At 45.5% G+C, this 17,505-nt stretch overlaps 1 protein-coding gene across 4 annotated transcripts in view; it reads left to right on the top strand.

The window, feature by feature from the left end:
• Positions 1-17,505, top strand: part of Rnf180 (ring finger protein 180) — a 164,639-nt gene that overhangs the window by 107,685 nt on the left and 39,449 nt on the right. For all 4 annotated transcript variants that reach the window (XM_045139084.1, XM_045139083.1, XM_045139082.1 and 1 more), the window contains one exon: positions 17,182-17,404. In XM_045139084.1, the coding sequence (XP_044995019.1) occupies positions 17,182-17,404 (223 nt within the window). The remainder of the gene's footprint in view (positions 1-17,181; positions 17,405-17,505) is intronic.

The following is a 17,505-nucleotide window of genomic DNA, read 5'->3' as shown; positions in this document are numbered from 1 at the left end:
TCTTATCACTTTCACTGGTTGGCTTATCTTCTCATGCTTTTGTACAAGTTCACTGAGTTACACAGTACTTCTAAATGTCGAAACACTTTATTATGCAATATCAAATGCTATTTGACAATACCTCTGCCAGTCTCTTCAGAAAAGTTTTTAAGTATTGGAAAGCAGATAACAAACACAAATTCTCCAAATTCTGTCTTTTATGTGAAAGCTCCAATTTTATCATTTTGATTGGCAACAGTTACATTAAGTTGTTTCACTTGAAGTGACAGATTTACTTGGTTCTCTTTTGAGAAAATGTCTGCCATATAACCAACTCTAAATAATCAGTTTTTCTGACAATTGTTCATTTAAGTGAAAATAGTAATTCATGAGAAAAGCAACCTGCTCAGCTCACAACTCAAGTAGCAATGAAGGTGCTATTCCTTGAAGTCACCATGGTGGTTTACTTGCAGTGCAAATGCTTGGTAGGTTCTTCCCATTTCTGTCACACACAGCACTATAGAATGTATATTTGAGTGTGAACACTTTTTAAAATCTTTTCCCAGATTCATCAAGGTTACCACTAGTAGAAACTGGCCCCTCTGACACACACAGTGGATGGCAGAGGAGGAATGTAGGGACATACTGATGAGAACTCTGACACACACACACACAGTGGAAAGCAGAGGAGGAATGTAGGGACTTACTGATGTGAGCTCTGACACACGCAGTGGATGGCAGAGGAGGAATGTAGGAAATTACTGATGTGAGCTCTGACACACGCAGGGGATGGCAGAGGAGGAATGTAGGAAATTACTGATGTGAGCTCTGACACACGCAGGGGATGGCAGAGGAGGAATGTAGGACTTACTGATGTGAGCTCTGACACACGCAGTGGATGGCAGAGGAGGAATGTAGGGAATTACTGATGTGAGCTCTGACACGCAGTGGATGGCAGAGGAGGAATGTAGGACTTACTGATGTGAGCTCTGACACACGCAGGGGATGGCAGAGGAGGAATGTAGGACTTACTGATGTGAGCTCTGACAAACGCAGGGGATAGCAGAGGAGGAATGTGGGACTTACTGATGTGAGCTCTGATACACACAGTGGATGGCAGAGGAGGAATGTGGGACTTACTGATGTGAGCTCTGACACATGCAGTGGATGGCAGAGGAGGAATGTAGGACTTACTGATGTGAGCTCTGACACACGCAGTGGATGGCAGAGGAGGAATGTAGGACTTACTGATGTGAGCTCTGACACACGCAGTGGATGGCAGAGGAGGAATGTAGGACTTACTGATGTGAGCTCTGACACACGCAGGGGATGGCAGAGGAGGAATGTGGGACTTACTGATGTGAGCTCTGACACACGCAGTGGATGGCAGAGGAGGAATGTGGGGACTTAGTGATGTGAGCTCTGACACACGCAGTGGATGGCAGAGGAGGAATGTAGGGAATTACTGATGTGAGCTCTGACACACGCAGTGGATGGCAGAGGAGGAATGTGGGACTTACTGATGTGAGCTCTGACACACGCAGGGGATGGCAGAGGAGGAATGTGGGACTTACTGATGTGAGCTCTGACACACGCAGTGGATGGCAGAGGAGGAATGTGGGACTTACTGATGTGAGCTCTGACACATGCAGGGGATGGCAGAGGAGGAATGTAGGACTTACTGTTGTGAGCTCTGACACACGCAGTGGATGGCAGAGGAGGAATGTAGGGAATTACTGATGTGAGCTCTGACACACGCAGGGGATGGCAGAGGAGGAATGTGGGACTTACTGATGTGAGCTCTGATACACACAGTGGATGGCAGAGGAGGAATGTGGGACTTACTGATGTGAGCTCTGACACACGCAGTGGATGGCAGAGGAGGAATGTGGGACTTACTGATGTGAGCTGTGACACACGCAGTGGATGGCAGAGGAGGAATGTGGGACTTACTGATGTGAGCTCTGACACACGCAGTGGATGGCAGAGGAGGAATGTGGGACTTACTGATGTGAGCTCTGACACACGCAGTGGATGGCAGAGGAGGAATGTGGGACTTACTGATGTGAGCTCTGACACACGCAGTGGATGGCAGAGGAGGAATGTAGGACTTACTGATGTGAGCTCTGACACACGCAGGGGAAGGTAGAGGAGGAATGTGGGACTTACTGATGTGAGCTCTGACACACGCAGTGGATGGCAGAGGAGGAATGTAGGACTTACTGATGTGAGCTCTGACACACGCAGTGGATGGCAGAGGAGGAATGTAGGGAATTACTGATGTGAGCTCTGACACACGCAGTGGATGGCAGAGGAGGAATGTAGGACTTACTGATGTGAGCTCTGACACACGCAGGGGATGGCAGAGGAGGAATGTAGGACTTACTGATGTGAGCTCTGACACACGCAGGGGATGGCAGAGGAGGAATGTGGGACTTACTGATGTGAGCTCTGACACACACAGGGGATGGCAGAGGAGGAATGTGGGACTTACTGATGTGAGCTCTGACACACGCAGTGGATGGCAGAGGAGGAATGTAGGGAATTACTGATGTGAGCTCTGACACACGCAGGGGATGGCAGAGGAGGAATGTAGGACTTACTGATGTGAGCTCTGACACACGCAGGGGAAGGCAGAGGAGGAATGTGGGACTTACTGATGTGAGCTCTGACACACGCAGGGGATGGCAGAGGAGGAATGTGGGACTTACTGATGTGAGCTCTGACACACGCAGGGGATGGCAGAGGAGGAATGTAGGGACTTACTGATGTGAGCTCTGACACACGCAGTGGATGGCCGAGGAGGAATGTGGGACTTACTGATGTGAGCTCTGACACACGCAGTGCATGGCAGAGGAGGAATGTAGGGAATTACTGATGTGAGCTCTGACACACGCAGTGGATGGCAGAGGAGGAATGTGGGACTTACTGATGTGAGCTCTGACACACGCAGTGCATGGCAGAGGAGGAATGTAGGGAATTACTGATGTGAGCTCTGACACACGCAGGGGATGGCAGAGGAGGAATGTGGGACTTACTGATGTGAGCTCTGACACACGCAGTGGATGGCAGAGGAGGAATGTGGGACTTACTGATGTGAGCTCTGACACACGCAGTGGATGGCAGAGGAGGAATGTGGGACTTACTGATGTGAGCTCTGACACACGCAGTGGATGGCAGAGGAGGAATGTGGGACTTACTGATGTGAGCTCTGACACACGCAGGGGATGGCAGAGGAGGAATGTGGGACTTACTGATGTGAGCTCTGACACACGCAGGGGATGGCAGAGGAGGAATGTGGGACTTACTGATGTGAGCTCTGACACACGCAGGGGATGGCAGAGGAGGAATGTAGGACTTACTGTTGTGAGCTCTGACACACGCAGGGGATGGCAGAGGAGGAATGTAGGGAATTACTGATGTGAGCTCTGACACACGCAGGGGATGGCAGAGGAGGAATGTAGGGAATTACTGATGTGAGCTCTGATACACGCAGGGGATGGCAGAGGAGGAATGTAGGACTTACTGATGTGAGCTCTGACACACGCAGGGGAAGGCAGAGGAGGAATGTAGGGAATTACTGATGTGAGCTCTGACACACACAGTGGATGGCAGAGGAGGAATGTAGGGAATTACTGATGTGAGCTCTGACACACGCAGGGGATGGCAGAGGAGGAATGTGGGACTTACTGATGTGAGCTCTGACACACGCAGGGGATGGCAGAGGAGGAATGTGGGACTTACTGATGTGAGCTCTGACACACGCAGTGGATGGCAGAGGAGGAATGTGGGACTTACTGATGTGAGCTCTGACACACGCAGTGGATGGCAGAGGAGGAATGTAGGACTTACTGATGTGAGCTCTGACACACGCAGGGGAAGGCAGAGGAGGAATGTGGGACTTACTGATGTGAGCTCTGACACACACAGGGGATGGCAGAGGAGGAATGTAGGACTTACTGATGTGAGCTCTGACACACGCAAGGGATGGCAGAGGAGGAATGTGGGACTTACTGATGTGAGCTCTGACACACACAGGGGATGGCAGAGGAGGAATGTAGGACTTACTGATGTGAGCTCTGACACACACAGGGGATGGCAGAGGAGGAATGTGGGACTTACTGATGTGAGCTCTGACACACGCAGTGGATGGCAGAGGAGGAATGTGGGACTTACTGATGTGAGCTCTGACACACGCAGTGGATGGCAGAGGAGGAATGTGGGACTTACTGATGTGAGCTCTGACACACGCAGTGGATGGCAGAGGAGGAATGTGGGACTTACTGATGTGAGCTCTGACACACGCAGTGGATGGCAGAGGAGGAATGTAGGACTTACTGATGTGAGCTCTGACACACGCAGGGGAAGGCAGAGGAGGAATGTGGGACTTACTGATGTGAGCTCTGACACACGCAGGGGATGGCAGAGGAGGAATGTGGGACTTACTGATGTGAGCTCTGACACACGCAGGGGATGGCAGAGGAGGAATGTGGGACTTACTGATGTGAGCTCTGACACACGCAGTGGATGGCAGAGGAGGAATGTAGGGAATTACTGATGTGAGCTCTGACACACGCAGGGGATGGCAGAGGAGGAATGTAGGGAATTACTGATGTGAGCTCTCACACACGCAGGGGATGGCAGAGGAGGAATGTGGGACTCACTGATGTGAGCTCTGACACACGCAGTGGATGGCAGAGGAGGAATGTAGGACTTACTGATGTGAGCTCTGACACACGCAGGGGAAGGCAGAGGAGGAATGTGGGACTTACTGATGTGAGCTCTGACACACGCAGGGGATGGCAGAGGAGGAATGTGGGACTTACTGATGTGAGCTCTGATACACGCAGGGGATGGCAGAGGAGGAATGTAGGGAATTACTGATGTGAGCTCTGACACACGCAGGGGATGGCAGAGGAGGAATGTAGGGACTTACTGATGTGAGCTCTGACACACGCAGGGGAAGGCAGAGGAGGAATGTGGGACTTACTGATGTGAGCTCTGACACACGCAGTGGATGGCAGAGGAGGAATGTGGGACTTACTGATGTGAGCTCTGACACACGCAGTGGATGGCAGAGGAGGAATGTGGGACTTACTGATGTGAGCTCTGACACACGCAGGGGAAGGCAGAGGAGGAATGTGGGACTTACTGATGTGAGCTCTGACACACGCAGGGGATGGCAGAGGAGGAATGTGGGACTTACTGATGTGAGCTCTGACACACGCAGTGGATGGCAGAGGAGGAATGTAGGACTTACTGATGTGAGCTCTGACACACGCAGGGGAAGGCAGAGGAGGAATGTGGGACTTACTGATGTGAGCTCTGACACACGCAGGGGATGGCAGAGGAGGAATGTGGGACTTACTGATGTGAGCTCTGACACACGCAGGGGATGGCAGAGGAGGAATGTAGGGAATTACTGATGTGAGCTCTGACACACGCAGGGGATGGCAGAGGAGGAATGTAGGGACTTACTGATGTGAGCTCTGACACACGCAGGGGAAGGCAGAGGAGGAATGTGGGACTTACTGATGTGAGCTCTGACACACGCAGTGGATGGCAGAGGAGGAATGTGGGACTTACTGATGTGAGCTCTGACACACGCAGTGGATGGCAGAGGAGGAATGTGGGACTTACTGATGTGAGCTCTGACACACGCAGGGGAAGGCAGAGGAGGAATGTGGGACTTACTGATGTGAGCTCTGACACACGCAGGGGATGGCAGAGGAGGAATGTGGGACTTACTGATGTGAGCTCTGACACACGCAGGGGATGGCAGAGGAGGAATGTAGGACTTACTGATGTGAGCTCTGACACACGCAGGGGATGGCAGAGGAGGAATGTAGGAATTACTGATGTGAGCTCTGACACACGCAGGGGATGGCAGAGGAGGAATGTAGGGAATTACTGATGTGAGCTCTGACACACGCAGTGGATGGCAGAGGAGGAATGTAGGAATTACTGATGTGAGCTCTGACACACGCAGGGGAAGGCAGAGGAGGAATGTGGGACTTACTGATGTGAGCTCTGACACACGCAGGGGATGGCAGAGGAGGAATGTAGGGAATTACTGATGTGAGCTCTGACACACGCAGGGGAAGGCAGAGGAGGAATGTGGGACTTACTGATGTGAGCTCTGACACACGCAGTGGATGGCAGAGGAGGAATGTAGGGAATTACTGATGTGAGCTCTGACACACGCAGGGGAAGGCAGAGGAGGAATGTGGGACTTACTGATGTGAGCTCTGACACACGCAGTGGATGGCAGAGGAGGAATGTAGGGAATTACTGATGTGAGCTCTGACACACGCAGGGGAAGGCAGAGGAGGAATGTGGGACTTACTGATGTGAGCTCTGACACACGCAGGGGATGGCCGAGGAGGAATGTGGGACTTACTGATGTGAGCTCTGACACACGCAGGGGATGGCAGAGGAGCAATGTAGGGACTTACTGATGTGAGCTCTGACACACGCAGGGGATGGCAGAGGAGGAATGTGGGACTTACTGATGTGAGCTCTAACACACGCAGTGGATGGCAGAGGAGGAATGTGGGACTTACTGATGTGAGCTCTGACACACGCAGGGGAAGGCAGAGGAGGAATGTGGGAATTACTGATGTGAGCTCTGACACACGCAGGGGATGGCAGAGGAGGAATGTGGGACTTACTGATGTGAGCTCTGACACACGCAGGGGATGGCAGAGGAGCAATGTGGGACTTACTGATGTGAGCTCTGACACATGCAGGGGATGGCAGAGGAGGAATGTAGGACTTACTGATGTGAGCTCTGACACACGCAGGGGATGGCAGAGGAGGAATGTAGGAATTACTGATGTGAGCTCTGACACACGCAGGGGAAGGCAGAGGATGAATGTGGGACTTACTGTTGTGAGCTCTGACACATGCAGGGGAAGGCAGAGGAGGAATGTGGGACTTACTGATGTGAGCTCTGACACACGCAGGGGATGGCAGAGGAGGAATGTGGGACTTACTGATGTGAGCTCTGACACACGCAGGGGATGGCAGAGGAGGAATGTGGGACTTACTGATGTGAGCTCTGACACACGCAGGGGATGGCAGAAGAGGAATGTAGGGAATTACTGATGTGAGCTCTGACACACGCAGGGGAAGGCAGAGGAGGAATGTAGGGAATTACTGATGTGAGCTCTGACACACGCAGTGGATGGCAGAGGAGGAATGTAGGACTTACTGATGTGAGCTCTGACACACGCAGGGGATGGCAGAGGAGGAATGTGGGACTTACTGTTGTGAGCTCTGACACACGCAGTGGATGGCAGAGGAGGAATGTAGGGAATTACTGTTGTGAGCTCTGACACACGCAGTGGATGGCAGAGGAGGAATGTAGGGAATTACTGATGTGAGCTCTGACACACGCAGGGGATGGCAGAGGAGGAATGTAGGACTTACTGATGTGAGCTCTGACACACGCAGGGGATGGCAGAGGAGGAATGTAGGGAATTACTGTTGTGAGCTCTGACACACGCAGTGGATGGCAGAGGAGGAATGTAGGGAATTACTGATGTGAGCTCTGACACACGCAGGGGATGGCAGAGGAGGAATGTAGGGAATTACTGATGTGAGCTCTGACACACGCAGTGGATGGCAGAGTAGGAATGTAGGGAATTACTGTTGTGAGCTCTGACACACGCAGTGGATGGCAGAGGAGGAATGTAGGGAATTACTGATGTGAGCTCTGATACACACAGGGGATGGCAGAGGAGGAATGTAGGACTCACTGATGTGAGCTCTGACACACGCAGTGGATGGCAGAGGAGGAATGTAGGACGTACTGATGTGAGCTCTGACACACGCAGGGGATGGCAGAGGAGGAATGTGGAGATTTACTGATGTGAGCTCTGACACGTAGGGGATGGCAGAGGAGGAATGTGGAGATTTACTGATATCATCTGTCCACTCTTGTCCACGCAAAGGTGCCAGCCCTGTAGCCCACTGTCACTTAGTTGCCAGCGTGGTGACAAAGGACAGGTAGAGTCCTGTCAAAATGCTGCTCGTGTTTCTTGCATCCCCAAAGAAGTTTTATGCGCTTACCATAGTGTGACTTTTTTTTTTTTTTATGTAGAGTCTTGCTGACCTGTAGTCTCCGGGTGTCCTTGAACTCACAGTGATCTGCTATCTCTGCATCCCAACTGCTGAATTTAAAGGCATGACTATCTAAGGATTGTCTTTCTTTTTAAATTTTTATTTAGTTTTATTTATTTGCAAGCAGAGCTAGAGACTTAGAGAAAAGAGAGGCAGACAGATAGAGAATGGGTGTGCCAGGCCCTCTAGCCACTGCAAAGGAACTCCAGACACATGAGCCCACTTGTGCATCTGGCTTTTGTGGGTACTGGGGAATTGAACCTGTGTTCTTTGGCATTGCAGGCAAGTGCCTTATCTGCTAAGCCATCTCTCCAGCCTTAAGGATTGTTTTTCTAAAGGATTCTTTTGACCCATTAAATATCTTCCACATTTTTTTTTATTTAGTTCTAAACAAGTGTTGAATAAATTCACACTAAGATACTATAGACAGTAAGGTGCCCCTTCCTGGAAGTGTTTGTCTTGTAAAGGAAACCTGATAGGAAAGGACAGGGTTTCATTGGCCACCCAGGCTGTCCTCAGATCACCTATAGTCCTCCTTCCTTAGTCACTGAAATGCTGGTATTATAGGTAAGCCTCACCTGAAATGGCCAGAGGTTTGAATTAATGTGGGTTTTAAAATCCTTCAACTATTTTCCTATAGATCTCAAGTGACCACTGTGCAACTTTCATTGTTCTGTTTCTCAACCCCAAAGATTGTTTGGGAACATAAGACAAATGTTTGACTCTCTGGTGAATATACTGTGACATAAAATGAACATGTTCTCTGGGCTGAAAGATTGCTGAGTTTGAGGCCAGCCTAAATTTCAGGTGCTTTGAGTTCTGTTCTGGACATATTTTGACAGTTTTCTTTTTCCTTTCCTCCAAATATATAGTTGTCCTGACCAATAAAGACATTGAACCTTCTGAATCCCTTGACCACAGTGATCCTAGTGGTCTTTGTGTGTCTTGTTTCTATTTTATTGATTAATCCATTTATCTCATCCATTTATCTTATCCTTTAGGGTTGATTAGTCCCAATTTCCAAGCTCATTCCTGTTGTTCTCATAGACAGGATAAGCAGACACTATGACAGAAAATTGAGATAAGTAAGCATATACAGTCAAAGCCTTTTTCAAGGGTGCTGATTTGGTACTAATTATCTTTTTTTTTTTTTTTTTGTGAATCAAATATTTTATTTTATTTTTTTTTTTAATTTTTATTAACATTTTCCATGATTATAAAATATATCCCATGGTAATTCCCTCCCTCCCCACCCCCACACTTTCCCGTTTGAAATTCCATTCTCAATCATATTACCTCCCCATTACAATCATTGTAATTACATATATACAATATCAACCTATTAAGTATCCTCCTCCCTTCCTTTCTCCACCCTTTATGTCTCCTTTTCAACTTACTGGCCTCTGCTACTAAGTATTTTCATTCTCACACAGAAGCCCAGTCATCTGTAGCTAGGATCCCCATATGAGGGAGAACATGTGGCGCTTGGCTTTCTGGGCCTGGGTTACCTGACTTAGTATAATACTTTCCAGGTCCATCCATTTTTCTGCAAATTTCATAACTTCATTTTTCTTTACCGCTGAGTAGAACTCCATTGTATAAATGTACCACATCTTCATTATCCACTCATCTGTTGAGGGACATCTAGGCTGGTTCCATTTCCCAGCTATTATAAATTGAGCAGCAATAAACATGGTTGAGCATGTACTTCTAAGGAAATGAGATGAGTCCTTTGGATATATGCCTAGGAGTGCTATAGCTGGGTCATATGGTAGATCAATCTCTAGCTGCTTTAGGAACCTCCACACTGTTTTCCACAATGGCTGGACCAGATTGCATTCCCACCAGCAGTGCAGAAGGGTTCCTTTTTTTCCACATCCCCGCCAACATTTATGATCATTTGTTTTCATGATGGTGGCCAATCTGACAGGAGTGAGATGGAATCTCAATGTAGTTTTAATCTGCATTTCCCTGATGACTAGTGACGTAGAACATTTTTTTAGGTGCTTATATGCCATTCGTATTTCTTCCTTTGAGAACTCTCTATTTAGCTCCTTAGCCCATTTTTTGATTGGCCTGTTTGATTCCTTATTAGTTAACTTTTTGAGTTCTTTGTATATCCTAGATATTAATCCTTTATCAGATATATAGCTGGCGAAGATTTTTTCCCATTCTGTAGGTTGCCTCTTTGCTTTTTTCACTGTGTCCTTTGTGGTGCAAAATCTTTGTAATTTCATTAGGTCCCAGTGGTTAATCTGTGGTTTTATTGCCTGAGCAATTGGGGTTGTATTTAGAAAGTCTTTGCCAAGACCAATATGTTGGAGGGTTTCCCCTACTTTTTCCTCTAGCAGTTTCAAAGTTTCCGGTCTGATGTTAAGGTCTTTAATCCATTTGGACTTAATTCTTGTGCATGGCGAGAGAGAAGAATCTATTTTCATCCTTCTGCAGATATTTATCCAGTTTTCAAAACACCATTTGTTGAAGAGGCTGTCTCTTCTCCAATGAGTATTTTTGGCATTTTTATCGAATATCAGGTGGCTATAGCTACTTGGGCTTACATCTGGGTCCTCTATTCTGTTCCACTGATCTACATGTCTGTTTTTGTGCCAGTACCATGCTGTTTTTGTTACTATGGCTCTGTAGTATAGGTTAAAATCAGGTATGGTGATACCACCAGCCTCTTTTTTGTTGCTCAGTATTATTTTAGATATTCGAGGTTTTTTATGATTCCAAATGAATTTTTGGATTGTTTTTTCTATTTCCATGAAGAAAGCCTTTGGAATTTTGATAGGGATTGCATTAAATGTGTAGATTGCTTTAGGTAAGATTGCCATTTTCACGATATTGATTCTCCCAAGCCAGGAACAAGGGATGTTTCTCCACTTTCTAGTGTCTTCTGCAATTTCTCGCTTGAGTGTCTTAAAGTTCTCATTGTATAGATTCTTTACTTCCTTAGTTAGGTTTATTCCAAGGTATTTTATTTTTTTTGATGCAATTGTGAATGGGAGTGATTCTCTGATTTCATCCTCTGTGTGTTTGTTGTTAGCATATATGAAGGCTACTGATTTCTGTGTATTTATTTTGTATCCTGCTACATTGCTGTAGGTTTTGATTAGCTCTAACAGCTTGCTAGTAGAGTCTTTAGGGTCCTTTATGTATAGAATCATGTCATCTGCAAATAGTGATAACTTGATTTCTTCCTTTCCAATTTGTATCCCTTTTATGTGTGTCTCTTGCCTTATTGCTATGGCTAAGACTTCCAAAACTATATTAAATAGAAGTGGAGACAGTGGACACCCTTGTCTTGTTCCTGATTTTAGTGGAAAAGCTTCCAGTTTTTCCCCATTTAGTAATATGTTGGCTGTAGGCTTGTCATAAATAGCCTTTATTATATTGAGATATGTTCCTTCTATTCCCAGTCTCTGTAGGACTTTTATCATGAAGGGATGTTGGATTTTGTCAAATGCTTTCTCTGCATCTAATGAGATGATCATGTGATTTTTGTCCTTCAACCCATTTATGTAATGTATTACATTTATAGATTTGCGTATGTTGAACCATCCCTGCATCTCTGGGATAAAGCCTACTTGGTCAGGGTGAATGATCTTTTTGATATACTCTTGTATTCTGTTTGCCAATATTTTGTTGAGAATTTTTGCATCTATGTTCATGAGGGAGATTGGTCTGTAATTTTCTTTTTTTGTTCTATCTTTGCCTGGTTTTGGTATCAGGGTGATGCTGGCCTCATAGAAGGAGTTTGGTAGGATTCCTTCTTTTTCTATTTCCTGGAAAAGCTTAAGAAGCAATGGTGTTAGCTCTTCCTTAAAAGTCTGGTAAAATTCAGCAGTGAATCCATCCGGGCCTGGGCTTTTTTTAGTTGGGAGATTATTGATAACTGCTCGGATCTCCATGTTTGTTATAGGTCTATTTAAGTGATTAATCTCATTTTGATTTAATTTAGGTAGGTCATATAGATCAAGGAAATCATCCATTTCTTTCAGATTTTCATACTTTGTGGAGTATATGCTTTTATAGTATGTCCCTATAATTTTTTGAATTTCTCTGGAATCTGTTGTGATGTTACCTTGTTCATCTCTGATTTTATTAATTTGTGTCTCTTCTCTCTTTCTTTTGGTCAGATTTGCTAAGGGTTTATCAATCTTGTTTATCCTTTCAAAGAACCAACTCTTTGTTTCATTAATTCTTTGGATTGTTCTTTTTGTTTCTATTTCATTAATTTCTGCCCTAATCTTTATTATTTCTTCCCGTCTACTACTTTTTGGTTTGCCTTGTTCTTCTTTTTCCAAGGCTTTAAGGCGAAGCATTAGGTCGTTTACTTGCGACCTTTCTAATTTCTTAATATAGGCACTTAAGGCTATAAATTTACCTCTTAGAACTGCCTTCATTGTGTCCCAGAGATTTTGGTATGTTGTGTTCTCATTATCATTTGACTCTATAAATTTTTTGATTTCCTTTTTGATTTCTTCATTGACCCACTCATCATTTAGTAGTGTATTGTTTAGCTTCCATGATTTTGTGTATGCTCTATAGCCTTTCTTGCTACTGATTTGTAGTTTAATTCCATTGTGGTCAGATAGAATGCAAGGAATTATTTCAATTTTCCTGAATTTGTTAAGATTTGCTTTGTGTCCTAATATATGGTCTATTTTAGAGAATGTTCCATGTGCTGCTGAAAAGAATGTATATTCTGCAGCCTTTGGATGAAATGTCCTGTATATATCTGTTAGGTCCATATCTTCTATGACCTCATTTAGTCCAGATGCCTCTCTGTTTATTCTTTCCCTGGATGACCTGTCAATTGATGAGAGTGGGGTGTTAAAGTCACCCACCACCACCGTGTTTGGTGTTATCTGTGACCTTAGTTCTAATAGTGTTTGTTTGACGAATTTGGGAGCCCCCATGTTAGGTGCATATATGTTTAGGATTGTAATGTCCTCCTGTTGGAGTGTGCCCTTAATCAATATAAAGTGACCTTCCTTATCTTTTTTGACTAACTTCGGACTAAAGTCCACCCTGTCTGATATTAGGATAGCAACCCCTGCTTGTTTTCTAGGCCCATTTGCTTGAAACACCGTCTTCCAACCTTTCACCCTAAGATAATGTCTATCCTTTGTAGAAAGGTGAGTTTCTTGAAGACAACAAATTGTAGGATCCTGCTTTTTAACCCAGTCTGCAAATCTATGTCTTTTCGTTGGGGCATTGAGACCGTTGATATTAAGAGATATTATTGAAAGGTGTGTATTTATGTTTGCCATTTGTGTGTGTGTGTGTGTGTTACTTGTTCTACCTGTGCTCTCTTCTGTTAACTGGTATTTGAGTATGGCTGGTTTTTTCTAGGTTCCTTATATGTGTGCTTTTCCTTTTGTTCAGCATGGAGGATTCTATCAAGTATTTTCTGTAGAGCTGGTTTTGTCTTCAGATATTCCTTTAACCTGCTTTTGTCATGGAATGTCTTTATTTCTCCATCTATTTGAATGGATAACTTTGCAGGATAAAGTAACCTTGGTTGACAGTTGTTATCTTTCAGAACTTGGAATATATCACTCCAGGCCCTTCTGGCTTTAAAAGTTTGTGTTGAATAATCTGCTGTAATCCTGATGGGCTTGCTTTTGTAGGTAACTTGATTTTTCTCTCTAACTGCTTTCAATATTTTTTCTTTGGTTTGTGTGTTTGGAAGTTTGAGTATAATGTGGCGAGGAGAGTTTCTTTCTGGGTTTTGTCTGGCTGGGGTTCTAAAGGCTTCCTGTATCTGTATTGGCACCTCTTTCCCAATTTGGGGAAAATTTTCCTCTATGATTTTGTTGAAGATGCCTACTATGCCTCTGGAGTGGAATTCTTCTCCTTCTACTATGCCCTGAATTCTTATATTGGATCTTTTCATAGTGTCCCGAATATCTTGAAATTCCCACTCGTACTTTTCTATAAGTTTGTCTTTCTCTTTGTTGGACTGCATTAGGTCTGCCACCTGATCTTCTAGCTTAGATATTCTGTCCTCTCCCTCATCCATCCTACTGGTGAGATTTTCTACAGAGTTTTTTATTTCATTAACTGTGTTCTTCATTGCTAATAATTCTGACTGGTTTTTCTTTATTATTTCTATTTCTCTATTTATGTCTTGTATTGCCTTCTTTATTTCATTAAATTGGTGTCCTGCCTCTTCTTTGTTTCCTTTGATTTCCTCTTTGATTTCCTCTTTGATTTCTTCTTTGGTTGTTTTCATGTGTTCTTTGACCTCTTTGAACATATTTATAATTATTCTTTTGAACTCTTTCTCAGGCATTTCCTCTAACTCTTTCTCACTGGAGGACATTTCTGATGCATTAATACTTTTAGGTGGATTTATATCGTCTTGCTTTTTAGTGTTTCTTGTGTTATAATGTATATATTTTTGCATCTTGGATTAAGTTAATGCTTGGATTTTCTAGCTAGCTGTGTATTCTTAGCTGTATCAATTGATTTGGTGTAAAATATTTTCAGGGTAGGACCTTAAGGTATTAGGTGTGGCTCTTAAGACTCTCAGAGTATCTACAAAGATGTTCTTAGGGGTTGAGTTTCCCTGCTATAGGAGTATTCAAGCAGGCTGAGTGGAATAATATACTGGTAGATTCTAAAATTTAGCTAAACACTGTACCCATTCCATCAACAACAGCCCCGAGTATGTATGCAAGAGTAGTTATTATAATGACCAGATCCTCTATCAACGAAGAGGTTTAGATTTCTGGTCTGTTGAGGTATCCAAGTCAGCTTGTGACCAGGTGAGACCCTTCCCTGGTGCAATCCCAGTTACCTTGGGTGATTGTGGTCTCAGTCAAGTTGCTGCCTGGGTCGTCGGGCTGCTGTTCTGATTTCTGGAGCTGGGCACTTGCTTTTCCTACGGGGCAAACTGAGCCGCTGCCGCCTCTGCAGCTGTTGTAGGTGCCTCCGCCGGAGCCCCCACCACTGCTGAAGCTGCCGTTGTCGTGTCCACCGCTGCTGCTCCCCCCGAAGCCGCTGCTGTCCTGGGTCCGCTGCTGCTGGGGCCACTGGTACCGGTGCTGGAGCCGCTGAAGTTGCTGCCAAATTCTGCTCCTGCTTGGGTCCCGCCGTCAGCCCAAGTTGGCGTGGCCGGGTCCCGGGCCGCTGCTGTGTTCGCTGGAGCTGGGTTCAGGCGGCAGGGGAGGGGAGGGAGCCGCGGCTGTTCTGGTTGTATCGTGTGCTTCTACCTCGCGGTCTGCTCCTCCCTCCGTTGCTCGCTGCCGCTCTCCCCTCACGTTTCCCGAGTTGCGGAGAGCGCGGTGTGAGGGGAAAATCCCGCACCTGGCTTGTCCTGCGGCTCGAGTCGAGAGTCCGGCGGTTTTCTGCCGCTCCGCGGTTGCGGCGGGTAGCTGAGCCGCCCCGGAGCCGCTGTTCCCGGCTGTGCAGGCTCTGGATGCTCTATAACTCTTCCACTTCTCCGCTGCCGCCTCAACTTCCTATACACCTCACTTTTTAGTAAAAGTGTGTATTTTGCTGAGTTTATTTTGGTCTTTCCCCCCCCAGGCTGTTTTGGCGTGGTACCTACGCCGCCATCTTAACCGGAAGTCTCCCCTAATTATCTTTTTAAACCGTTTATTTATTTAAATTTTCTCTCTATTATTTTCTTACTTACTTATTTATTTACTTACAAGCAGAAGAAGAGAGAATGGGCATGCCAGGGCCTGTTGCCACTGCAAATCAACTGCATATGCATATCCCCCTTTGTTTTTATGTGGGTTTACATGGTACTGGGGAATTGAACCTGGGCTGTCAGACTTTACAAGCAAGTACCTTTAGCCACTAAGCTATCTCTCCAGCCCTAATTTTCTTTTTTTAAGCCTAGGAGCAGTCAAATCATTTGTCAGTAGTGAGAGTAGTGAGTGCCTTTTCTAAGAGTTTTTGTTAGTCATTCAATTGATAGCAATGAAGTTTGTGATGGCAATAGGCATTTCTTCATGTGTTCCCTGTCTTCAATTTTGTGTATGTTACACAGGACCTCACAAAATGCTTATTACATATATAGAAATATTCAGACCTTAAAATACTTAATAGAAGTACCTACAGATTGTTACAGTATTGCACAAGATGAGCCAGTGATCATTCAGAAAATGAAGGTATAAGGATCTATTGAATAGTCATATTGATTTCAGAACACCTACTAATTAATTATTTTTGTCATTCATCCAGCAAAGCCATGGCTTACACATTTCACATGATGTCCAATTTCCCTAGGCCCAGGGCCCGCTGAGATGCTTTTCATTGATCCTCTCCTCGAAGGGAAGAGAAAATTCCTGTCAAGGCTTTAACAGTGGCCGTGGTGCCTACGGGAAGGGGAGATGAGGAGGGTGGCCGTTTATTAAACGCTTACTCTGGGCCAGACATTGAGTTAAATGCTTTAAGTGGATTGCCTCATTTAATCCTCACAACTCCACAGATTTGGAAATTGTGAGGTTAGGTAATAAGAGATCTGCTGCCCGGCTTGTGCTGCAAATCTCTGGGCTGCCTCACGCCCAGCTATACCATTTGGGAACATCATACTTCCAAGCTGCAAATTTAATTCCATGATTACCCCACATTTCTGTGCATGTCTACCTCCTGACGATCCCTCAGCTTTGACACTTTCTTGGATTCAAGGGAGAAGGGGCGTGACGTACAGAATGGAAAGTCTTCCCCGAACAGTGTGAAAATGACGTGATCGGTTCCACTTGTCATCACGGCCGATGCGCTGACCAAGTTTCTCTAACCTGTGACAGTCGCTTCTTTGGCTGGAGTTAGTCTGTAATCCGGGGACTGGGGTACGGAAACGCTTCACCAGTGATGGTAAAAGGCACACATGCTTAGCATGCTCATGTGTATTTTAGCATTTATTCTTATACAAAAATACCAGAGCATTATTCAACTTCTAGAGAGTTTCCGGGTATATTTTCAGTTTCTTCTCACATTGAACAAAATAGAAAAGATATGTTTCCCATACATACTTTCATTTTCACAACCATCATGTCAGCCCATGTCAGGGAAACCAGCCTTATGCTAACTATGAACGGTTTTGCTTCTGTTCTGCAGACGCTGAGTAACGAGATGAGCACAGACGGCGACGCCCGCTCCGAGGAGAAGGACGGGTACATGTGCGCCGTGTGCCTGGACGTCTACTTTAACCCGCACATGTGCCACCCGTGCCACCACATCTTCTGTGAGCCTTGCTTACGGACCCTGGCCAAAGACAACCCTGCGAGCACTCCCTGCCCTCTGTGCCGGACAATTATTTCCAGAGTCTTCTTCCAGACAGGTAAATGCTTTCATTGCCTTGATTGTCCAATGTCTTTGTCTCTTTTTTTTTTAAGAAGATTTTTTTTTAATTTTTTTTGTTGTTGTTCATTATTTATTTAT

This window comes from Jaculus jaculus, chromosome 20 (genome assembly GCF_020740685.1).
Source record: "Jaculus jaculus isolate mJacJac1 chromosome 20, mJacJac1.mat.Y.cur, whole genome shotgun sequence".
NCBI lineage: Eukaryota > Metazoa > Chordata > Mammalia > Rodentia > Dipodidae > Jaculus > Jaculus jaculus.
Note: the sequence above shows the minus strand (reverse complement) of the source record. Positions and strands in the feature narration are given on the sequence as shown.